The following is a 25609-nucleotide window of genomic DNA, read 5'->3' as shown; positions in this document are numbered from 1 at the left end:
GTGGTTAATAAGTGAAGCTTGTAATGTTGTTCGTGGAGTTGTTTAATCCTCCTCTGCTGAGATCTTGAGATATTTAATGTCTTCTTTTATCTCCAGTTGATTTTGCTGTGGCTGAAGTCAGTTGTAGTTCTTGTGTTTCTCTTTCCTTCAGTGATTCTGCTTATTAACAGCAGGTGCTCATCACTAATGCTCAATCATCACTTAATTAATCACTTAATTATACAACTTTCATTCTGGGATCTAGAAATGTTCTATAACTCATTCAGTTTGAGTTCTGTTTCAGTCATTCAAGTTTCGGTAATATTTGAGTGCTGTGAACTCAATTGTATTTAGTTAATATTACTGTTAGGTTTTACATTCACTGCCATTATAAAGCTTGGAAGAGCCAGGACATTTTTTAATATAACTGATTGTGTTCGTCTGAAAGAAGAAAGTCATTTACACCGAGGATGGCTTCAGGGTGAGTAAATCATGGGCTAGTTTTCATTTTTTGGTGAACTAACCCTTTAATATATGTTATATTTGTGGTTAAAAAGGTTTTTATGAGATTTAAAACCCTAATGACATTTAAATCTGATTACGCACAATTTGTGTGAGCGAAATGTGTGGTCATACTTTCAAGGCCAAGTCCAATAACAATATCAGTGAACTTAAAATCAAAAGCACTGGCCATATCCCCTTTATATTGGCTCATGTCCTGTGCTGTGTTTCCTTACACTACCAGTCAAACGTTTTGGATCAGTAAGATGTTTAATGTTTTAAAAGAAGTCTCTTCTGCTCACCAAGGCTGCATTTATTTGATTAAACATACAAAAACAAAAAAACAACTGTTCTATTTTAACATATTTTAAACTGTAATTTTATTCCTGTGATCAAAGCTGAATTTTCAGCATCATTACTCCAGTCTTCAGTGTCACATGATCCTTCAGAAATCATTGATTTGATGCTCAAAAAACATTTATTATTATTATCAATATTGAAAATCGTTGTGCAATTTTAAAAACATTAAAAAATCTTGCCGATCCCAAACATTTGACTGATAGTGTATATTTGTGGTGAAAAAGGTTTTTATGAGATTTACTCAGATCAAACCCTAATGACATTTAAATCTGATTACGCACAATTTGTGTGAGCGAAAAGGCCAAGTCCAATAACAATATCAGTAAACTTCAAATCTAGGCCTTGTAAATCCTGAGCATTATGGGACATAATCTCATGCGACAGATCTAACGAGCGATTTATACAAAGCAAAGATGCACTGAACTTTGGTGAGTTTATAAATGCCCTGGTTATGTTTGGTCAGGTTTTACACTACTATATGTAAATGATGTTCAGTATTAAGATTTTACTTTGCATGTTTATCTATATTTGGACAGCGTCTATAATAAAGACATTGAAGGAGTACAGGCTCAGGGGATGCTCAAGTTTATGCAGTATATTCTTCTGGTTCAAGGTAAGTCATAAAGCAGGATCAGGATGGAGAACGGATCACGAATTAACTTCCACTTAGAGAACATTTAAGTTGTGTCGATTTAACTTTGTTTCTCATTCACGTGATGTCTGAAGATATTTGACTTTTCCACTTCTAGGTAACAATCACTTAATTAAAACAAGAAATCATGACTGTTATATAGTAATTCAGTGACAGTGAAGGTTATTTATTTACTTTTATGTATATTTGAATATATATATTTTAATATATTTCAGGAATTTACTCAATTGGTGCAAAGTCTGTCTTTTGTAATGTTATTAATTACATACAGTCAAACCAAAAATTCGTCACCAGATCCAGATATTATTTTTTTACTAGTGGGTGCAGGACACTATAGTTCATTTATGTAAGTGAGGAGAGCAAAATAAAGTAAACTGTGACATATTATACCCAAAAATTCTTCATACAGTGACTACCAGTAACATTTATAAAAATTTAGGACCAAAAATTCTTCAAACTTTGACTTGACCATGTTTTGCTGAAGTGTTTTTTCTTTAATTTCTTTAATTGCTAATGCTCTTTTTACACCAGAGACTGAACAAAATTAAGAATTAGTTTTTAATCCTTTACAAAAAGATAAAATGTTTTAAAGATGTTTTTAGATTAGTGTTGAGTAGAATCAGCACTAGAGATGTGTCACACACACACACACACTATCGCGTGTGAAATGGTGTAGAATGCAACACTTTCAAACATCAGAGGATTGTGCGCTTATGATGCGCGCATGCGCAGATCATATTCCTCCCGAGCAAGACCAGCACTGGTGAGAATAAATTCATTATCTTATCGCCTTCACATTACGCACAATTCATGTCATGCTATTAAGACACTATCGAAATATAAAAATGTTGCTTGGCATACATATATGGGCACTTATAATGACGCGCGTTTTATCGCATTTTCCTTAATAAAATGATTAAATAACCCCTTATAATTAGCAATTAAGCTGAGGTTGCCATGAAATTAAAACACTATTTCAACAGTGCGCATCTGTCTTTTCCTCCTAAACGCTCGGGGATCGGATGCTCCTCATAAAGCAGTGTTTCAGTCGAGATCGGGATGGAGTAATGAATGGTTCAGTGGTTCTCCTACTTTAGTTCACTGACCACAGCGCCATTTTACACTGCTGGAGTCAAGACTATTTTGGGAGCTGAGAGGATGCGCTGGAAATTATGCTTTTTGAATGGGAATTGATTATTCCATCACATCCCTACCACTATCTCTTTATGGTTTGAGCATCATCACCACCAGTTTATGCATTATGCCTAATCATCACCATCATCATCATCACCATCGGTTTATTTGTTGAGCATTAACACCATCACTTATGCTTCATCATCATCATCACCACCATTATGAATTATGCATGATCAACACTGTCAGATTATGGATTATGCATCTCTATCATAATAACCATCAGTTAATTGTCTTGTGCATCAATTTGGCTGAGCATCATCATCATTTGTGCTTCATCTTTGTTATCATGTTTCACTTTTGTGAAGAAATTACAGAAATATCCTTTTAAATGACTCATCGTATTCCTATTAAAACTTCTGATAAAACAGCAGCATTTTAACTATGTACTGTCATAACTATTAATATCATTTGTAATTATTTTTTAAAGACTAAGTAATTAATAACAGTAATTTAAATATGTTTCCCTTGGAAAAAGGAAAGTAATGGATTACTCTTATTTTTTCTGTAATTTAATGAGTTACTTCTGATGCAATTGCATTAAATACTGTAAAGACATGTAATAATTCTATATAAAACAATAGTGGATTTAACATCAAAATGTAACATCTAATGTTAAAATGTATGTTTTTAATCTAACCTTCTCCCTTTAAATACTTTGGTCAGTTCAAGAATAATTTATGCAATTTTATATTATTTATTTGAAAGAATTAAAAGAGCCGTTTCATATACTTCAGATGAATATGGGATTTAGCATGTAATTAGTGAGTAATGCAATTTTAGAGAGAGCAATTAGTACAGTAATCTAATTACAGTTAATTAAGATAATTGATTGTTTGTTTTTTTTAGAGTAACTTACCGAACACTGCATACATACCGTTGCTAAATAACTAAATGATGTCCTTATTTCTCTCTGGTTAGTGGTACTGAGGAGAGTCTTGCTATGAGTGCCAAAGCAGAGCTGGACGTCCCGCCACACGACGCAGACGCTCCTCCTCCTGAAAGCAGCGTCCCTCACGCTCACACTGACAGTTCCTCGCATCGCCTCAAACCCCACGATACTACCGCTATCATTTTTCCAGGTACTTAACGTAATTGATTAATGACATTAATGCTATCTAAAACTTTTAAAAAATATTGTTTTGAATATGTTTTCTCTTTTAAAACATGACTAAAAAAGTAAACAAATTTGTCTGTCCAGAGTAGAGGGTTTGAGCTTGAGAATTGATCCGCTGTTTATATTTTCTTGCAGTTTGATTGACAGAATTAAATCTTACTAAACTATTGTTTAGAACTCCAAATAAAAGAGTTAAACATTGTAGATGAAACTGGCATGAACATAAAATCTATTTCCAGGCCTACTTTTAGAGCAGTTTTCTTTTCCCCATAGCTTCTGCTCATTCGTTGCCAAAAGTGGAGCTGCCTCAAAATGCAATCAGGGCGATTAAAGGCAGTGAACTGGAGGCCGCATCACTTCCTGCTCAGGTTGGAGGGACTATTGTCCATGTTCTGGGCTGGAAGGAGGGAGTCGCGATCCTCCCTGGGAGCAATCTGAAGGTGAGCAGAACATTGTTTACTACTACTATTTCTTTAACTAATTATATTTGAATGTCCAATCTGGAAAGAGTGTTTTAAGACTCCGGAAAGCTGTCTTCAGTCGGTTTGAGGGTCATGTGCTCAAGGGTTTGAAGTGACGTGCTGATCAGCATCTTGGAGGATCTTCTGGTTTACCACAGTGTGTGAAGGCGTCTCATAACTGGTCTTGCAGGGCCTTTCTAGTAGCCTTTGTGTAATGCCAGTACACAAAATGTCATTAAGCTTGGAGAGAAATCCATCCATGTTGATCTTGACGGCAACAAGCTTTTGAGTTGTTCATGTTCAAAAACCAGCCCTGAAGTGCAAAGCAGCCACATCTGAGCTTAATGGTAGAGGCGATGTTACAGTACCTGGGTGCTGGTCTGTATGTTTCTTGTGCTGAACACAACCCTTTGTTGTCAGAACGAAGAGCTAGTCGGATCAGATTACAACATTTTCTCCACATGTGACAAAATCAGTGATATTTATCTGAAATGAAGATTTAACCATGTTAACAGGATTGCTGAAGATAATTGTGAAACAGCATCAAACTCAGAGTGAACACTTGCAGAGTACAGAGCTCTTTAATTTCTAATCAAATTTAATAGATGTCTAAATACATGAATTAATTTAGCAGATGATTTTATGCAAAGCAACTTACAAAAGAGGACTGCTGCAACGTAAGCATTTCAGACTAAGAATGCATTAAAATGGAAGGTTTTTTCTAACAGATTTCAAATGATAAGTCAAATTCCCCGGTACTGCACATGAAATTACCTCCTAAATGATGAAAATCTGATACTAAGACAATAAATCAAATGTGCAAAATTATAGCTAATTATAGATTTCATTTACACACGTTTTAGGTGTTGACAACTAGAAGATAGTACTAGTTACATCCATGGCATTCCCATTGTTGTTGTTTTTAAGCAACTTGAATTCTTGTTAGCAGGTCCTCAACCCAAACACACACTCGACACTTCACCACAATGGACACCCAAAAAAAACCTATTGACATAACAGAAACTCTTTTAAATACCACAATAATAGTACGTCTCCCTGTTTGCTCATCTTGCTAAACATGCAGAAAATAACACTTTATTTCAACATTTACTCTCCCTCTCCAGCCCTGTACAAAGCATGATGGGAAGTGGAAATCCGGTTTCCATATATTTGATCGAGTTACTTAATTGGAACATGTTCCTTTCAACACGAAAACATCAAGTTAAGCCAAAGAGTAACCGTTTTAAGTCAGTTTAACATAAAGCAATCATGTTTGAACAAGAAACCTGATACAATGGTGTTAAATCAAAAGGAATTATTTAAATAAAGTGAAAAGCACCAATATTTGTTTATGATTACAAGGCACATGAATTTTAGAAAGTCCTTGACTGAGAAAAAGTTGACTTGACTGAAATGGATGGCATTATAAAAAGAGTGAGCTGAAGATGATGTTCTTCCTACCAGGCATGCAGAGGTGTGTTGTTACCATAACAGTGGTAGGAAATCCACACTGTAAAACCCAACAAGTTAAGCTAACTCATTTCATTTGAGGAAACCGATTGCCTTAATTCAATTAAGTTTATAAAAAACAATAGTTATGAGTACTCTGAACTTATTTTAATCGAGACCACTAAAACAATAATACAAAGTCAAATTCAACAAGTTAAGCTAACTCATTTCATTTGAGGAAACCGATTGCCTCAATTCAATTAAGTTTATAAAAACAATAGTTATGAGTACTCTGAACTTATTTCAGTTGAGTTTACTAAAAGTAGATATACATTGCAGTCAATAAATTAAGTGATTAATTAAGTGATTATTGAGCATTAGTGATTAACACCTGCTGTTAACGAGCAGAATCAATGAAGGAAAGAGAAACACAAGAACTACAACTGACTTCCAACCACATCCTTAGATGAAATCAACTCAAGATAAAAGACGTTTAAATCTCTAAAGATCTCAGCAGAGGAGGATTAAACCACTACACAAACAGCATTACCAGCTTCACTTATTGCTAAACAGTTTGACTTTTGTCATGCGTCTACAGAAGTTGTTGAGAATGAACAGAGGGTTAGATGACAATGATTTATTGAGTTTCATTTAAAGACACCATGATAGTGATCCGTGTTTGCTTTAGTTGGGCTCTTGACCCTTGACTTTATAACACCAGTATTTCCTCTGGCTGCTGTAACTGAGTGTTTATAAAACACATTTGTTATGGCACATACGCCAAAAGAAAATATGAGCATGTGGTTGTGTTAAGATAATAAAAACCATAATTTAGTGACTTGATTCTCTGATCTTTTCCAGAGCCTAATCTCTGATTAGACAGGTGATGTATTACTTGTATTATTCATTATAATAGAACTGATTCTGCTGTAAGGCCCATTGTTGTGATAATCAGATTTTAAAAACCTCTATGGTATCATGCTGACTACACTATTACACAGTAATCAAGAATCAGCATATGAATCTCAACAATGGTGACCATTAAAAAATGATTTATGCCACAATGCATGCTGGGAGCCATGAATAAGTTTTGTATTATGCTAGTACCCAGCATGCATCATTTTTTAATGGTCACCATTGTTGAGATTCATATGCTGATTCTTGATGTCTGTGTGAGTCTTAGTAATGCAATACCTTTTCTGTGAACCTTTTTGTGCACAACTATTTGTAAAATCCTTCATATTATCTGATGGTCACAACATGGCTAGCTCTTATGCTGTAGAATCACAGTTTTGAGTGAAACTAATATGTTGCCCTTTTAATCAGAGATCAGACTCTGAATGAAATCAGTGAATCAAGTCACTAAATGATGATTGTCATCATCAGTCCGTCACCATCAACACTCGATCAGACTTTTCCTTGCCTTTTGTGCCATAACAAATATGTTTTATAAACACTCAATTACAGCAGCCAAAGAAAATCTTAAGTGCAAAAGTCAAGGGTCAAGAGCTCAACTAAAGTAAACGCTGATCTCCATCATGGTGACCTTAAATGAAACTCAAATCATCAACTTCTAAACCTTTGTTAATTCTAATAAGAACTTCTGTAGACGAATGGCAATAATAAAGTCAAACTGGTTAGTAATAAGTGAAGCTTGTAATGCTGTTCGTGGAGTTGTTTAATCCTCCTCTGCTGAGATCTTGAGATATTTAATGTCTTCTTTTATCTCCAGTTGATTTTGCTGTGGCTGAAGTCAGTTGTAGTTCTTGTGTTTCTCTTTCCTTCAGTGATTCTGCTTGTTAACAGCAGGTGCTCATCACTAATGCTCAATCATCACTTAATTAATCACTTAATTATACAGTTATCATTCTGGGATCTAGAAATGTTCTATAACTCATTCAGTTTGAGTTCTGTTTCAGTCATTCAAGTTTCGGTAATATTTGAGTGCTGTGAACTCAATTGTATTTAGTTAATATTACTGTTAGGTTTTACAGTGCATGTGCTTGGATAATAGGGCCCTGTGATTTTGAGTATATTGAGAAATGGGAGGGGGCCAAACACCGAACCCTGAGGCACCCCATATTTAAATTGTCAAAAGCTGCAGACAGATCCAGAAGAATGATAAAGAATAATCTGGAGTTCTCTCTCTCACCAGTTGAATTTCAGTGATGGCTAGTCTTTTGTTTTTATCACTAGAGTGGAAAAAATATTATTTTTACTTTATATACACATAATCATTTAGTGTGTTGAATGCTTCCTGAAGGCACTGTATATTACTTTTTATTACTGAACAGTAACACTATTCTACTTTTTGCAGCTATGTGTTAGTGATACTGGTTCGCTGGAAGTGATCAGTGAAGGGAAAATAGGCTCTGCTAACCTGACCACCGGAGGAGTTCAGACAAAATCAGCTGATATGGAGCTCAAACAGGGTGAAAAATCAGGTAATTATTCATTAGATGCCTCTGGATTATTACATCTTTAGCTCATGGCTTTATGATGTTTTGAAGTATGGCTGTCAATTGTAGATTTTTATAAATGGAAGTATAGTCAGTCAGGCCCCATGACTAACACTATCAAGGAGGCAAAAATGAATACAGATTGGGTTTGATAAATATATAAAATTTAGCTACTTAACAGTTGGCTAGTCTCTTTATTAGGACCCACAACCAAACACACAAGTTTCCATCCAAGGATTTTTTTGTGTTTTTTTCAGCACATTAAAATGGTCCTGTGTACACTTTGTTTAGTTTGTTTTTCAATTTGACATGAAATAAGCGGAAACTATAAAACTGCACCTTTATTTGTTTTTTCACAAGAACTTGGATTGATTTTATTTTTTATCGTTTTTAGGTTCAGGGGTAGTAAATGGAAAAACAGTTTGATTATTCGTTTTCACATGTGGGCTGGAACAAAATGTCCATTTCCACTGATTGGTCAACCAGATATCAACCCGTGCCGTCATCGTGCAACAGAATAAAATATCCTAGATCATCCTCTGCAATATTTGTTCATATTCTTAAAGCGTTAATTGCAACTACAGTACTGTGCAAAAGTCTTAGGCATGTTAAGACACATGTAGTGTGTCAGTAGGAAATATCAGTTTACATTTCCAAACATTCTTTTTGCCATTAATTGTAATAATCCAGTGAGATTTGTGTATGCACAAGGAGTCTGACAACAGCCGGTCTGATCTGATCTCACCATCATCGAGTCCGTCTGTGATTACATGAAGAAACAGAAGAAACTGAGACAGACTAAATCCAGAAGAACTGCGGGAACGTCTCCGAGACGCTTGAAGAAACCTTCCTGCAAAGCTACAGTACTGTGAAAAGTACTGGCACTTGTGTTAAAATGCTGTAAAGTGAGAATGCTTTCAAAAATAAAATCACAAATTGAATTTATTTATGATTTAACTTCTATTAACTAATTCAAATCAATATATGGTGTAACGACCCTTTGCGTTTAAAACGGCTTTTGTCCAGGTACACTTGCGCATAGTTTTACAGGGAGCTTTGCAGGAAGGTTTCTTCAAGCATCTCGGAGACGTTCCCGCAGTTCTTCTGGATTTAGTCTGTCTCAGTTTCTTCTGTTTCTTCATGTAATCACAGACGGCCTCGATGATGGTGAGATCAGATCATACCGGCTGTTGTCAGACTCCTTGTGCATACACAAATCTCACTGGATTATTACAATTAATGGCAAAAAGAATGTTTGGAAATGTAAACTGATATTTCCTACTGACACACTACAGCAAAAAAGATATAGGTAACTGACTAAAAAAATGTACATGCCTAAGACTTTTGCACAGTACTGTACATACAGTATAATCTCTCACTTATCAAACAACTGGACCAAGGAATGCCTTGACACAAACATACGTGGCAGCGCCTAGACAGGGCTTTCTTCTTGAAACGGTTGAAACGGTTAAACCGCGTGCACATCCAGCACTCAGGCACAGCACTGACGAACTCGCTTGGCACTTTCACCACTCTATTGAAGCGATAAACAACACAAGTCGCTTGACTCGTTTGAATTCGATGCAAGTGCAACATGAGGTAAACTGTACACAAATAGTGTTTCAGTACACACAGCACCACCACTATAAAAATTACCATGCAGTTACTAAAGCTGTAGAAAATTACATTGTGGTATTTATTGTTAATGTTACTATTATTAGCCTTACATTAAATATTGAGTAACATAAGGGCAAACAAGTTTCTTTTATAAAGGTTGTTTTATAGTGTATAAGATGTTTTTCATTACACTGTAAAACCCAACAAGTTAAGCTAACTCATTTCATTTGAGGAAACCGATTGCCTTAATTCAATTAAGTTTATAAAAAACAATAGTTATGAGTACTCTGAACTTATTTTAATCGAGTCCACTAAAACAGTAATACAAAGTCAAATTCAATAAGTTAAGCTAACTTATTACATTTGAGCACACCGATTGCCTTAATTCATTGTAAAACCCAACAAGTTAAGCTAACTCATTTCATTTGAGGAAACCGATTGCCTCAATTCAATTAAGTTTATAAAAACAATAGTTATGAGTACTCTGAACTTATTTCAGTTGAGTTTACTAAAAGTAGATATACATTGCAGTCAATAAATCAAGTGATTAATTAAGTGATTATTGAGCATTAGTGATTAACACCTGCTGTTAACGAGCAGAATCAATGAAGGAAAGAGAAACACAAGAACTACAACTGACTTCCAACCACAGCCTTAGATGAAATCAACTCAAAATAAAAGACCTTTAAATCTCTAAAGATCTCAGCAGAGGAGGATTAAACCACTACACAAACAGCATTACCAGCTTCACTTATTGCTAAACAGTTTGACTTTTGTCATGCGTCTACAGAAGTTGTTATTGAGAATGAACAGAGTGTTAGATGATAATGATTTATTGAGTTTCATTTAAAGACACCATGATAGTGATCCGTGTTTGCTTTAGTTGGGCCCTAGTTTGCTTTAGTTGGGACCCTTGACTTTATAACACCAGTTTTTCCTCTGGCTGCTGTAACTGAGTGTTTATAAAACACATTTGTTAGGGCACATATGCCAAAAGAAAATATGAGCATGTGGTTGTGTTTAGATGATAAAAATCATCATTTAGTGACTTGATTCTCTGATGTTTTCCAGAGCCTAATCTCTGATTAGACAGGTGATGTATTACTTGTATTATTCATTATAATAGAACTGATTCTGCTGTAAGGCCCATTGTTGTGACAATCAGATTTTAAAAACCTCTATGGTATCATGCTGACTTACACAGTAATCAAGAATCAGCATATGAATCTCAACAATGGTGACCATTAAAAAATGATTTATGCCGCAATGCATGCTGGGAGCCATGGATAAGTTTTGTATTATGCTAGTACCCAGCATGCATCATTTTTTAATGGTCACCATTGTTGAGATTCATATGCTGATTCTTGATGTCTGTGTGAGTCTTAATAATGCAATACCTTTTCTGTGAAACTTTTTGTGCACAACTATTTGTAAAATCCTTCATTTTATCTGATGTCTCAACATGGCTAGCTCTTATGCTGTAGAATCACAGTTTTGAGTGAAACTAATATGTTGCCCTTTTAATCAGAGATCAGACTCTGAATGAAATCAGTGAATCAAGTCACTAATTGATGATTGTCATCATCAGTCCTTCACCATCAACACCCGATCAGACTTTTCCTTGTCTTTTGTGCCATAACAAATATGCTTTATAAACACTCAATTACAGCAGCCAAAGAAAATCTTAAGTGCAAAAGTCAAGGGCCAAGAGCTCAACTAAAGCAAACGCTGATCTCCATCATGGTGACCTTAAATGAAACTCAAATCATCAACTTCTAAACCTTTGTTAATTCTAATAAGAACTTCTGTAGACGAATGGCAGTAATAAAGTCAAAGTGGTTAATAAGTGAAGCTTGTAATGTTGTTCGTGGAGTTGTTTAATCCTCCTCTGCTGAGATCTTGAGATATTTAATGTCTTCTTTTATCTCCAGTTGATTTTGCTGTGGCTGAAGTCAGTTGTAGTTCTTGTGTTTCTCTTTCTTCAGTGATTCTGCTTGTTAACAGCAGGTGCTCATCACTAATGCTCAATCATCACTTTATTATTCACTTAATTATACAATTATCATTCTGGGATCTAGAAATGTTCTATAACTCATTCAGTTTGAGTTCTGTTTCAGTCATTCAAGTTTCGGTAATATTTGAGTGCTGTGAACTCAATTGTATTTAGTTAATATTACTGTTAGGTTTTACAGTGTACTAATATCATAGTTTGTTATTCGTAATATAGAAATCATAAAACCATGGTAATGAGGAGCTTGGTTTGCTCTGTGTCATGATCTTACAGTTAAACTCTAAGCAAGTTCTTGATCCTATGCAAAAACTGTGGAAACTATGGTAACTTTTCAGGATGAAGCTTTATTTTCTTCTCTGCATATGTTCCGTTCTAATAAACTTTAACTGCAAAAAAAATCAATACAATAATTGTGGGCCTTGCAATATTATTAATCAACAATTAATATTGTTAAAACACATTTGTAGTATATTAAAAAATAGCTATTTTTTTCTGTCCTTTATTTATTCATTAATTTGTTTATTTGTTTATATATTCATTCCAATTTAAAGGGCTTACCCCAGAAAAACATAAATGGGAAAATGTGTGGCGGGCTGAAGTTTAGCCTCAGTCCAGCCCTGATGATTCTCCTCTTCTAGAGCCAGAAAGAAGACCCTCTAATGATAAAACTGTTTAAAGTAAACTCCTTAAGGCAGTTGTATGCCTGGGAACCTGTTTGCTTTGACTTTCATATCTGGTGTAAATGCATTTATGCTTTTAATGTGTTGTAGCCTGGAATTTTTTCATATTTGATATAGAGATCCAATACATTGTATCTCTGTGTGTTATATGTATATGTAGATGTAGATGTATTTGTAGATGTATACTGTATGTAGATGTAGATATAACTGTTGTAGAAAACACTGTGACACCAAGATAAGCTACTAAAAAAGGGTCCCTTAGGTTTGCTACAATGTAGTTGTGTAGCTCCGATAGGAAGGGCCCAATCTTCCTAATGTTATAGGCAAATCTGCAGGATCGGGCAGTTCTAGCAATGTGGTTTGTGAAGTTTAGTTGATCATCAATCACAGCTCCAAGGTTCCTGGCTGTCCTGGAAGGAGTTATGGTTGATGAACCCAACTGAATGGAGAAGTTGTGGTGTAGTGTTGGGTTGGTCGAAACTACAAGCAGCTCTGTCTTGGCACGGTTGAGTTGAGTTGAAGGTGATGGTCCTTCATCCAGCAAAAAATGTCTGTCAGTCAGGCAGGCTGAGATGTGAGCAGGGATCAGCATCATCTGGATGGAATGAGAGGTAGAGTTGTGTGTCGTCAGCATAGCAGTAAAAGGTTAATCCATGTTTCTGAATGACAGAGCCTAGTGATGACATATAGATAGAGAAGAGAAGTGGGCCCAGCACTGAGCCCTGATGCACCCCAGTAGCTAGATGTTGCGACTTATGCCCTTCGTCTTGAGGATTGACAGGAGGATCTGGTGGTTAACTCTAAAAAGCAGTAGACAGATCCAGCAAGATGAGAACTGAGGATTTAGAAGCTGCTCTTGCCAGTCTCAGAGCTTCAGTGGCCAAGAGCAGGGCAGTCTCAGTTGAGTGACCGTGTTTGAAGCCAGTCTGGTTGTTGTCCAGGAGGTTGTTCTGTGTGAGAAAGGCAGAGACTTGGTTGAACAGGACTTGCTCAAGTGCTTTTGCATTGAATGGAAAAAGAGATACCAGTCTGTAGTTTCCTAAAAGTGCTGGGTCTAGAGTATATACACAAAATTACACTTCGCACACATTTTTATCGGTAAAAGGCCAATTGAATGGAAACAGGCTGGAGTCAGCAAATTTCGCAAACTTTTTTAAAACTTTGTTGATAACACAAAAAGTGGATGTAAGCTTGATTACAGTTAAACTCGAGCTGGAAGAACAGCAGTTCAATGACAAGTTCAGAATCATTTTGTGACCAGTGACATTTTTTAATTGGCAGGTGTGAAAAAGATAATTCAGGAGCCTGTAATCAGTATAAATCTAATGTGTCAAATCTTGTCTTTCCAATGGCACCATCTCAAACAGGAATGTTTTATTTCAGGCGTCTCAGCAGGTGGGAATAGCAGGCCATCTGTCTTTGTGGAGGCCGACAGACTTCAGAGAGGACATATGGAAGTTCAAGACAATCCAGTTCATAGCAAGTGCAGTGAGATATCGGCCAAACAGACTTACCTACATGGAGAACCAATCTCTAAAAAGTAAATCAACTTCTAGACTTACACATCTATTCTACTCATGCAATATACAAATACAGTGTGTGTTATTTGTACTTGTATTTCTTGTACAGTGCGTGCAGAATTATTAGGCACGTTGATTTTCTGATCATTTTTTTTTTCAGGCACATTTTACCAATTCCAAACCACATTAATCGTAATAACTACTATTAATTTTGTATTTAATCGTTTATAAGTGATAAGGCTGGAAATGAAAAACGCCTTATATTCAGGTGTGCATAATTATTAGGCATGTTTTCTTTTACAGATTAAATAAGCCAAAAAAGAGATTTAACTCAGACTGAAAAGTCAGAAATGATTAAATCCCCATGAGAAGGATGCAATACTAATGCAAAACAGTTAAGGCATGACCATTGGACAGTGAAATGCTCATTGGGTCAGCAGGGTCAGACAAAAACAGGTGGAGAAGAAAAGACACATGTTAACTGCAAAATAATTAAGAATTAACGTGAAGAATTAAGTGAATTTGGGAGTTTATTTTTAGTCCATCTCTGCAAAACAGACTTCAGGGTAGGAGATAGACTAAAAATAAACTCCCAAAACTTATTATAACGTATTCTGGAAGATGAATTCTTCAAATAGTGGTAGAAGAGGATGTGGTGCTGGTCCTTCAAGAGTCACTCTCAATCTGTCTGTCTATAAAGCCTATAAAAAAACAGTCTTCATGTATTTTACTACACTTCAGCTTGTGATTCTTATTAAGTGGGGGTTCATTTTAGGATTCTTTACCTAACCCAAGTCTCTGAGATCCTGACACTTGCTCTTCTGGAGACTCCAGGTAGGTTGCAGTTCTGGAAAATGGTGGCGCTGGAGACTTAAAGGTAGGGTATGGGATTTGCAAAACGGCCGGCAGATTTTGAAAATACACAACTCAAATGGTCCTACCTTCTTTCCTCCAACGCTGGCCCTGACTACACCCATTACTCTCTCTCTGTCTCTCGCGGTCACGCACGCGAGGGGGATGGGGGGAGGGGGGTATGGTACGACCGTTTGATTGACGAACTTACTGTCCAATGATTCTAGGTGGTCTTGGAAATGATTGGCTGGAGTTTTTCGAGTCCTGCCCGTTCCACAGATGATTAAATTGCTTAATTTTCATTTCAGTGCTTCTAACTCAGTGGCTGTAAGTGGGTTAGGAATAGGATTTCAAGTGATTTTGAAAAAATGGACAAAAAAGAGAATCACATACCCCACCTTTAAGAGTTCCTGATGGTTTCTCACTTAATTCTTCACCTTAATTCTTAATTCTTTTGCAGTTAACAAGTGTCTTTTCTTCTCCACCTGTTTTTGTCTGACCCTGCTGACCCAATGAGTATTTCACTTTCCAATGGTCATGCCTTAACTGCAATTTCTAGTATTGCATTAGTATTGCATCCTTCTCATGGGCATTTAATAATTTTTGACTTTTCAGTCTGAGTTAAATCTCTTTTTTGGCTTATTTTATCTGTAAAAGAAAACGTGCCTAATAATTCTGCACACCTGAATTAAAGGCGTTTTTCATTTCCAGCCTTCATGAACAATTATATATCACTTATAAATGATTAAATACAAAATTAATAGTAGTTATTAAGATTAATATGGTTTGGAATTGGCAAAATGTGCCTGGGAATAAAATATGATCAGAAAATCAACGTGCCTAATAATTCTGCACGCACTGTATTCTGAAAAGTCTTGTACTTGTTGCAAATTCTGTATGGATGCTTTAGTCTTGCAGGAATTGAAGAAGCACAGGTGGCCTATCATGAGCATGAAATGTTGAAGCCTATGAAGAAGAGAAAGAGGAGAGAATACAACAGCCCATCAGAGGAGGAGTCTGATGCTGAACCAATGGTGCAGTTCTTTCAATTAATTTAATTGATGTGTTTGATGTGTATTTTTACATTATCTTGTATTTCATATGGAGTTTTCTAATGCAAGGAAATGCATTTTTGTCATTAAAGGAGGAAAAAATTGAGGCTTTAAAAATTGATGGCAGACACAACAAAGCAGGTACTTAATCACACTCCTAGAAAACACAGTATTACTTCATGAAATCATCACATATTAAATCAAAAGTTAGATTTCACACACTTGCACTGTGCATCCACACAAATGTCAATCACTGCTTCAATGATGTTGCCCAAACTGCAGAAATGCAGGTTTTGTGTTCCTAACCAATGCAATCTCATTAGTATTTGCAGGTATTCGATTGTAAAGTGATAGACGCTGATATGAACGATACCAATGCATGGACAGCTTCCAAAATGTAAGCTTGCCTTTACATATGCTTACAACATTAGAGATGTACAAATGTTTAAAATGTGGTGTAATTATTATGCTTGTGAAATGTTTGTATAAACCAGGGATTTGCATGCATATTGATATTGTTTGTATCAGTGTCTATCCCAAAAGAAAAACTTTAAAAATACTTTACATACACATAAGAACATATAATGAGATGACATCAGAACAGTGTGCTTTGCATATGTGAACGTGTAACACCTGTCTGTGGGTACGACAGAGGCTAAACTGGAGTTGTGGTCCTGGCCGCAGTACCTAGAGCAACAGAAAGCTGTGGCTGCTCCAGCCAGACTCTTCCAGGAGGTTTGACTTCTTTATTTCACCTCAGGAAGGGAAGAATGCCTCTTTGCTAGTGATTTTAATCTAAAACTCCTTCCTTCAATGACATTTTTATGATGCAGCTGTGATGTGTTATCATAGCACAGAATATTCATTTGATTTATTTCAATACAGAGTAGAGATTACAAACAGTTCATAGTTCAATTATGGATTTTTCTTCTTTTTTCAATATTAATATTTATCCATGTAACTGCTCTAGACCCAAAGGGTTCCCATGATTAAGAACAACTTTCGACAGGGTATGAAGTTAGAAGGCATTGACCCCCAGCATCCCTCTATGTATTTCGTCCTGACGGTGGCTGAGGTACATCGTGACGGCTCTTCACATTCGACTTTCTGACTGTTATGACTATAATCAATGTGGAGAAAGTCACTCTCTTGAAATGCTTGTCTCTAGGTGTGTGGCTTCAGATTACGCCTTCATTTTGATGGCTATTCCGACTGCCATGACTTCTGGGTCAACGCCAACTGCCCTGATATTCACCCAGCTGGATGGTGTGAGAGCACAGGACACAAGTTATACACACCAAAAGGTGAATTATAAATTTTAAATCTGTTCCGGTGAGAAAAATAGGTCAAATAGGTGATACACACACACAAGTGACCAAATTCTGTATTTAATTGTATTAAAGGGATAGTTCACCCAAAAATGAAAATTACCCCATGGTTTACTCACCTTCAAGCCATCCTAGGTGTATCCTAGACTTTCTTCTTTCAGAAGTTTTATTAAATAATATCCTGGATTTTCCAAGCTTTATAATGGCAGTGAATGGAGGATGAGATTTTGAAGCTCTGCGGGGGTTAATAAAGGCCTTCTGAAGCGAAACCATGCGTTTGTGTAAGAAAAATATCCATATTTAAAACTTTGAAAACTAAAATAACTAGCTTCTGGCAGACGGCCTACACAAGTCGACTTACGCCCCAAGAGTAACCCCTGAGGGTGCAGGAGTAGCGTGAGCTTAAACACCTCTCGCGGTTCTAACAAACAGGACTGGGCAACAAACTAGGTAACTAGGCTCTCCCCTGTGAAGGCCTCCCTCCCCTCCCTTTACAGATAAAGCGTTGTCGGGATAATTCCGGTTCGCGTCACTACGTGGAAGCGATAAAAATTCTGTATTATAAATTTTAAGGCCAGACAAGTAGTATGTTGAGGGTTGATTTGTAGGGAAGGACTACACACCTGCGCACATATATATTCAAACACACATACCTATAGACTGAACTCGTAATACGCATGTGCACGCCATCAGCGTTCTCAGGGGTTCGCGTTTTTGAAGTTTGTGCAGAAAGAACTTAAGAGTTTTCTGTTAAAACAGTGTCGTGTTAGCGGCCCCTAAGTTAATAACTAATGATCGTTGCGACAGAAGTGAATCAATCAAACTAACTTTAGCTGGACAATAACTTTATTCTAGAGCTGCTATAAAGCCAAAATAATCTCTGTTACTTTAATTTCCTATTATCAATGTAAATCCGCTTTGGAACAATCTATATTGTTAAAAGCGTTATATAAATGAAGATGACTTGACTTGACTTCACTTGACAAACTAGCTCCTCTTCTCTTGTATTGAAATCATTCGACATTTCTCTTTAAAACATTCTTGTTTTAGACTTCTAATTCGTGACCAGTGTTTTGTTTCCGCGTTTGTCAATGCGTCATGCGTTGGGTCAAGTGTTACTCTTTCACCCTAAACCAATGCGTAGGCCGTCTGTTGGAAGCTAGATATTTTAGTTGATAAAGTTATAAATATGGATATTTTTCTTACACAAATGCATGGCTTCACTTCAGAAGGCCTTTATTAACCATTCTGTGGAGGGTTAATAGCCTTTTGGAGCACTTTTATCATGGATAGATGCGCTTTTTTGGGCTTCAAAATCTCATCCTCCATTCACTGCCATTATAAAGCTTGGAAGAGCCAGGATATTTTTTAATATATCTCCGATTGTGTTCATCCGAAATATGAAAGTCATATACACCTAGGAAGGCTTGAGGGAGAGTAAAGCATAGGGTAATTTTCATTTTTGGGTGAACTAACCCTTTAATATCACAAGTAACTTTTCTACAGTATCACCTACAGTTGGCTAATAAACTATATTATTTGCCTTAAAAGGTTTCTGTGTATTAATAATGATTGTAAATTCTCATATGTTATAGTTTGTGTAAAGGTTCTTTAACTTTACTACCATTCAACACTCTTCCCTTTCAGGATGTAAAGAAGAAGAGTTTTCTTGGTCCAACTACCTAAAAATCACCAGATCACAAGCCGCACCGAAAGAGTTGTTTTCTAGCTCAATCAAAGTAAGTCATAAAACCGTTGATTGAATCTGTATTGCAATTCCCTACAAAACAAACAATGGTCTGAACAGAGGCCTTGTTTTCTCATTGTGCAGTCTGAGACAGACTGTGGGTTTGAGGTGGGGATGAAGTTGGAGGCTGTCGACCGCATGAATCCCTCTCTCATCTGTGTTGCAACAGTAACAGACAAAGTGGGCAACCGTTTTCTGGTTCATTTTGATAACTGGGATGACACGTATGACTACTGGTGAGTTACAACGGCTCCTCAAGTCTTTGGGCCCTATTTTACCAATCTAAGCTCATGGTCTAAAGCGCACGGCACAAGTGCATTTATGGCGTGTCCGAATCCACTTTTGATAGTTTAACGACGGGGAAAATGGTTGGCGCACCCGGCGCATGGTCTAAAAGGATTGTCTCTATTCTCTCAATTAGTAATGGGTGTGTTTTGGGCGTAACATGCAATAAACCAATCAGAGTCTCGTCTCCCATTCCCTTTAAAAACCAGTTGTGCTCAAGCCATGGCGGATTCGCTATTTACATGGAGGAATTTGCAAGCGGAAAGACTGAACGCTTCTCTAGCGAGGAAACGGATCTGCTCGTGCGCGAGGTTAAAGCAAGCAGACCATCTACGGGACAAAGTGTGTTGTGGACCCGCCTATAGGCGCACATTACTAACACATTCTTTAAATAACAAAAATAATAATACTGCGCTATTGACTTTAGACCAGGTTTTTGTTGGTCAATGGTTCAGTCTATTTCAGTTTCCTTAAAATAGCAACGCATCAACAATGGGCCCGAACACACTTCGTTTTCAGACCAGCAGCCGATGGGTGAACAGATGGGCACAAATGTATTTGCTATTTAAACAACGTGGTGCAGGACGTGAAAATGATAACTGCGTCAGGCTGAAACTAGAAAAAGTGTATGATAGGATCCAAGATATAATAGTCCTGTGTGAAATGAATAGGTTTGTTATTCAAAATTAAGTTGTAATATTTTGAGTTTCCTCATGTCGTAGGTGTGATGCCCGCAGCCCGTACATTCATCCCACTGGCTGGTGTCACGAGAGAAGCCTTCCCCTGACGCCCCCGCAGGGTAACTCACAGAGACATCACACCCATCACACCCATCATACCCATCACACCCATCATACCCATCATATCCATCATATCCATCATACCCATCATATCCATCATATCCATCATACCCATCATACCCATCATACCCATCATATCCATCATACCCATCATATCCATCATACCCATCATACCCATCATATCCATCATATCCATCATACCCATCATACCCATCATACCCATCACACCCATCATACCCATCAGTAGTAATGTTTTTACTGTTTATTTGATCAAATAAATGCAGACTTGATAAGCATAAAAGACTAACAAATCTTACCGACCCCAATCTTTCAACCTGTAATACTCAAGTCTTTTTATATAACACTGGCTCAATGTGTTCTTCTCCCGGCAGATTATCCTGACCCTGACAGGTTCTCGTGGGAGAGATATTTGGAGGAGACAGGCTCAACAGCGGTCGCTGCTGAAGCATTCAGAGTGGTGTGTTAAATCTCTCAGTCCTTTAAAAGAGTATCAAATGATCTTTGGTTTTCATCTATGTCAGTCAATAAATGAAAGGGGTTATGACATGAGAAATCAGGTTTGCCTTGCACTTTTGACATGTAAGAGGTCTTTAAAACATAGTTTAAAACGTCTTCCTCATTATAAATAAAGGATTTATTTAGTCAAGCTCCATAAACAGCTCGTTTTGACATTGCTTGATCTGTGACGTCATATGGGCAAATGCATTTGCATATGACTGCCTCCAGAGCAAGACATCGACATCATCGCACCATAAGCCCCGCCCGCTGCCATTCAGTCACTTACAGGTGCAGTGAGCGATTTCTGAGAAATGCTGTTGATAGTTGATAGAATCGAGCCAAACACACACACCCCTCCCTGTCATTGCTCCGCCCCCAAAAAAACACGAACACGCAATGCACGAGTGGATGTCTTTTTATCATAGCTGAAGCGAAGCTAAATAATGCTTCAATGACACTCAAAACTGTCCTGTTACAATAGCTAACATAACAATAACAGCTTATCTTGTTTCTGTGAAACAAAGCAAAACCAATGTTTCTCACGTATGGAGCAGAAACAACTAGGGTTCCCAGCTTCAGTGTGGCACTCAAGATCCCAAGGCCAAGGTCAGGATTTCCATTAAATAATACATTACATTTCTGGTTTGTTTTATCTTGTACCTCCAGAACTTGTGGAATATACGACATGTGTTGCTTCAGATCATTCTGTGATACTCTTTTGAAAGCTTGATGCTGGTCACTATCCACTGCCAATACAGTATATGGACAAGCGCAAGTGGGACATTTTTTTTTTAATTCTCCTTTTGTGAATGTGATGATTCACATGTGAGGAAGAAAGAAGACGGGGTCAGCTGACTGAAACTTGTGCGTTTTATTAAAGTAATTCAAAGAAACCACAAACAACAGGTTGCGCTCTCGCAAATAAAAATAAATAAACTCTTTCACTGAAGCACTTGGGTTTCCAGTCACACAAATTTGATTTTGATTTTCAGAATTTGTTTCACTCACTCTCTCTCTCCTCGCTGAATCACGCCCCCCTCGCCACAGTGAACCTCGAGGAGAAACTCTATGTCATGACCCCTTTAATTGTTAGGTTAGTCAGACTTGATGAAATCTAAAAATGTGTCTGATTGAAACTATCGTATTCTGTTACAAAGTACACTGATAACTGTATTTAAACCATTTCCTTCAGCAAAATAAAGCCAGGCTTAGGATTGCATTGGAAAGATGACTCCTCTTGTATGTTTGCGTAGCGTCCTTCCCACAGCTTCCAGTTGCAGATGAAGCTGGAGGCGGTGGATAAGAGGTGTCCGGGCCTGATCCGTGTGGCTACGGTGGAGGAAGTGGACACTTACAGAATAAAGGTGTGTGAGAAACTGCTTGTGTAGATAAACGCCAGCTTACAGCTATGCTGCTTTAAAGGGATAGTTCACCCAAAAATGAAAATTCTGTCATCATTTACTCACCCTCAAGTTGTTCCAAACCTGTATGAGTTTCTTTGTTCTGCTGAACACAAAGGAAGATATTGGGAAGAATGTTTGTAACCAAACAGATCTCGGTCCCCATTGACTACCATAGTATATTTTTTTCCTACTATGGAAGTCAATGGGGACCGAGATCTGTTGATTACAAACATTCTTCCCAATATCTTCCTTTGTGTTCAGCAGAACAAAGAAAGTCATACAGGTTTGGAACAACTTGAGGGTGAGTAAATGATGACAGAATTTTCATTTTTGGGTGAACTATCCCTTTAAGCAAATAACTGAAGTTAATCGAGGACATTATCTTTTTTCCATTTAATGTCTAATAAAAAACCCAGTAGAAACACACTCCCGTTGAGAAGTTTGGGGTCAGTAAGATTTTTTTACGATTGTAAAAAAAGTATTTTTGCTCATCAAAGCATAATTTATTTGATCAGAAATACGGTAAAAACAGTGAAATATTATTACAATAAAATAACAATCTTCTATGTGAATATATAGGATAATGAAATTTATTCCTGTGATCAAAGCTGAATTTTCAGCATCATTACTCCAGTCTTCAGTGTCACATGATCCTTTAGAAATCATTCTAATATGATGATCTGATGCTCAAGAAACATTTATGATGATTATCAATGATCAAATTTTTAAAAAACAGTTGAAAACAGTTGTGCTGCTTCATATTTTTGTGGAAACCATCATTTTTCCCATGATTCTTTGATGAATAGAAAGTTCAAAAGAACAGCATTTATTTGAAAAATAAATATTTTTTAACATTATAAATGTCTTTACTGTCATTGCCGATCAAATGAATGCATCCTTGCTGAATAAAAAGAAGACATTTATTTCCAAAAGAAATCTTACCCTTGACTTTTAAATGGCTGTTTATGTAAACCAAACGACTATTTAAAGTCTGAAAAATATAAGTTAAATACTGTAACTTTTGCTGAAGCATTGTCTATCCACACACCAGCAAATTGTAACATTTGTGCTAAGAGAGTATGTGATGCCACATGACATTCATTTATAGTGGTGCTCAAGCTAACTCACTCACTGAATCACACTGCAGAATATCTTTATCATTAGCTTGTTTTACATCAGAAATATTACACATTCTCTACACAAGATTTTTGAGAGCAAAATTGAGTACAAAAGTAGGACATGTTTCCAGAGAATATATCCACCTTTTTCCTACGCTCCATGAGGCTTTGCGCAAATTATGTGTGTAACTTCCATTAAACAGTAAATCAGTGAAAGGTTCACTCTATGAATGCAGTAATAAGCTTTTTTTTTTAAAACTGGGTACAACGAGATGACATTATTCTTCTCACCCTTCAAACATCAAACATTAAAAGGACATGTAAACATTAAAAGCATTAACCAATTACTTCCACAGACTATGCATAACCCCCGAATATTTCCGCAGCAATAATTACTGATGTGTAAATAGGACTATCACTGTGGTAATATATGTCTCTTTTATGTAACATGTTGACCTTATCAAAATTGCTTATTAACTGGAACATTGACTGATAATATTTCAAAGTGATTTCCGTCATTTTGACAGATTTACCTCTTTTAGAAACATTCCAGTAAACATTGCTAACAGGGATTAGAAGTGAAAATGGGCGACAATTACATTTTAAAGCATTCAAGTGAAAACAAACCTGGAAAGAGACGTGAGGATTTGGGGAGAAAAACAAGAGATTCTTAGTGCATTCCAGTGAATTATTCATGGGATATCATAAATAAAATCTGGAGAGCAGGCCTCAAATGTTGTCTTTTTTCATACAAAGGGGGAAACAAAGAAAATAATCAGGAAGAAAAGAATAAGCGTCAGAAAAGAGCTCTGGCCTCAGATATTCTTGTTATACCCCATCACATGCGTTACGTTATTCTCTTCTGAACAGGAGAACATGAAGGAAAGTTTACAGCTCATTCAGTCAAACTGACAGATAAGGATTATTTATAGCACAACCTTATGATGTTAAATGATTGTTTCAGTCTTTTTGAGTGGGACTTCCTCAAACCGGAAGGCTTGAAGACCACAGTAGTAAAAAGGTGGATATTTTTAAGCTTGTTTCTCTTACCAAACTATATATATATATATATATATACAGTACCAGTCAAAAGTTGGGAAACATTACTATTTTTAATGTTTTTGAAAGAAGTCTCTTATGCTCATCAAGCCTGCAGTTAAAAAACAAAAAAAACAAAAAAAACCCAGTAATATTATGAAATATTATTACAATTTAAAATAATGGTTCTCTTTTTTAATATACTTTAAAATGTAATTTATTTTTGTGATGCAAAGCTGAATTTTCATCAGCAAGTACTCCAGTCTTTGGTGTCTTATGATCCTTCAGAAATCATTCTAATATGATTTATGATCAATGTTGGAAACAGTTGTGCTGCTTAATAATTTTTTTATAACCTGAGATACTTTTTTCAGGATTATTTGATGAATAAAAAGTTAAAAAGAACTGTATTTATTTAGAATAGAAATCTTTTGTAACAATATACACTACCGTTCAAAAGTTTGGGAACAATAACTATTTTTTTTTTAAAGAAATTAGTACTTTAATTCAACAAGGATGCGTTAAATTGATAAAAGGTGATGGTAACGATTTATATTGTTAGAAATGTTTTTATTTTGAATAAATGCTGTTTTTATGAATAAATGCTGTTAACGTTTTACTCAATGAATCCTGAAAAAAGTATTCCAAAAAAATATATTAAACAGCACAACTGTTTCCATCATTGATAATAACTGAGTATCAAATCATCATATTAGAATGATTTCTGAAGGATCATAAGACACCAAAGACTGGAGTACTTGCTGATGAAAATTCAGCTTTGCATCACAAAAATAAATTACATTTTAAAATATATTAAAAAAGAGAACCATTATTTTAAATTGTAATAATATTTCATAATATTACTATTTTTTATTTTTTATTTTTATTTTTTAACTGCAGGCTTGATGAGCTTAAGAGACTTCTTTCAAAAACATTAAAAATAGTAATGTTTCCAAACTTTTGACTGGTACTGTATATATATATTTATATATATTTATATATATTATAAATTATGTATAAATATATATACAGTATATACATGCTAATATTTCTTAAATATATACATGCATATGTGTGTATTTATATATACAAAAGAATTATACACTGTACACACACATATATTATGTAAACACAAACCTTTATTGTGGATGCGACTAATCGCAATTAATCGTTGCGCAGCACAATTTTTTGTTTTGCTAGTCAGAGGACTTACTGACTCACTAGTCAGAACCATAACAACTCTCCGAAAATAATGCTAACTTACATGAAACCACATGATAAACGGTAATTTACACTAACTTTATTAGTTTGAAATTAACATGAATAGAAAAAAACACATCCATTAAAGACATCCAAAGAAAAGCAGGCTCACAGAATCACCCGTTACGAGACAAAAATGTTATCAGAGCATTTCAGTGGTGCATGGATGAATGTGGTCGAGTGACGTGTCCTTGTGAAGGTGTGTTA

At 36.1% G+C, this 25609-nt stretch overlaps 1 protein-coding gene across 2 annotated transcripts in view; it reads left to right on the top strand.

The window, feature by feature from the left end:
- Positions 1 to 2212: 2212 nt before the first annotated feature.
- The window catches only part of l3mbtl1 (L3MBTL histone methyl-lysine binding protein 1), a 40619-nt gene continuing 17222 nt past the window's right edge, over positions 2213 to 25609 (top strand). For both annotated transcript variants that reach the window (XM_084099116.1, XM_084099115.1), the window contains exons 1-15: positions 2213 to 2255; positions 3608 to 3768; positions 4077 to 4243; positions 8031 to 8157; positions 13864 to 14020; positions 15763 to 15886; positions 15997 to 16045; positions 16557 to 16639; positions 16875 to 16979; positions 17073 to 17208; positions 18880 to 18971; positions 19064 to 19215; positions 19987 to 20063; positions 20457 to 20542; positions 21837 to 21947. In XM_084099116.1, coding sequence (XP_083955242.1) covers positions 3630 to 3768; positions 4077 to 4243; positions 8031 to 8157; positions 13864 to 14020; positions 15763 to 15886; positions 15997 to 16045; positions 16557 to 16639; positions 16875 to 16979; positions 17073 to 17208; positions 18880 to 18971; positions 19064 to 19215; positions 19987 to 20063; positions 20457 to 20542; positions 21837 to 21947 — 1605 coding nt within the window. In that variant the 5' untranslated portion in view covers positions 2213 to 2255; positions 3608 to 3629. The remainder of the gene's footprint in view (positions 2256 to 3607; positions 3769 to 4076; positions 4244 to 8030; positions 8158 to 13863; positions 14021 to 15762; positions 15887 to 15996; positions 16046 to 16556; positions 16640 to 16874; positions 16980 to 17072; positions 17209 to 18879; positions 18972 to 19063; positions 19216 to 19986; positions 20064 to 20456; positions 20543 to 21836; positions 21948 to 25609) is intronic.

The sequence above is a fragment of the Abramis brama genome, assembly GCF_963993115.1.
Source record: "Abramis brama genome assembly, chromosome: 22".
In the NCBI taxonomy this organism is placed as follows: Eukaryota; Metazoa; Chordata; class Actinopteri; order Cypriniformes; family Leuciscidae; genus Abramis; species Abramis brama.
This window is presented reverse-complemented; position numbering and strand designations above follow the sequence as displayed.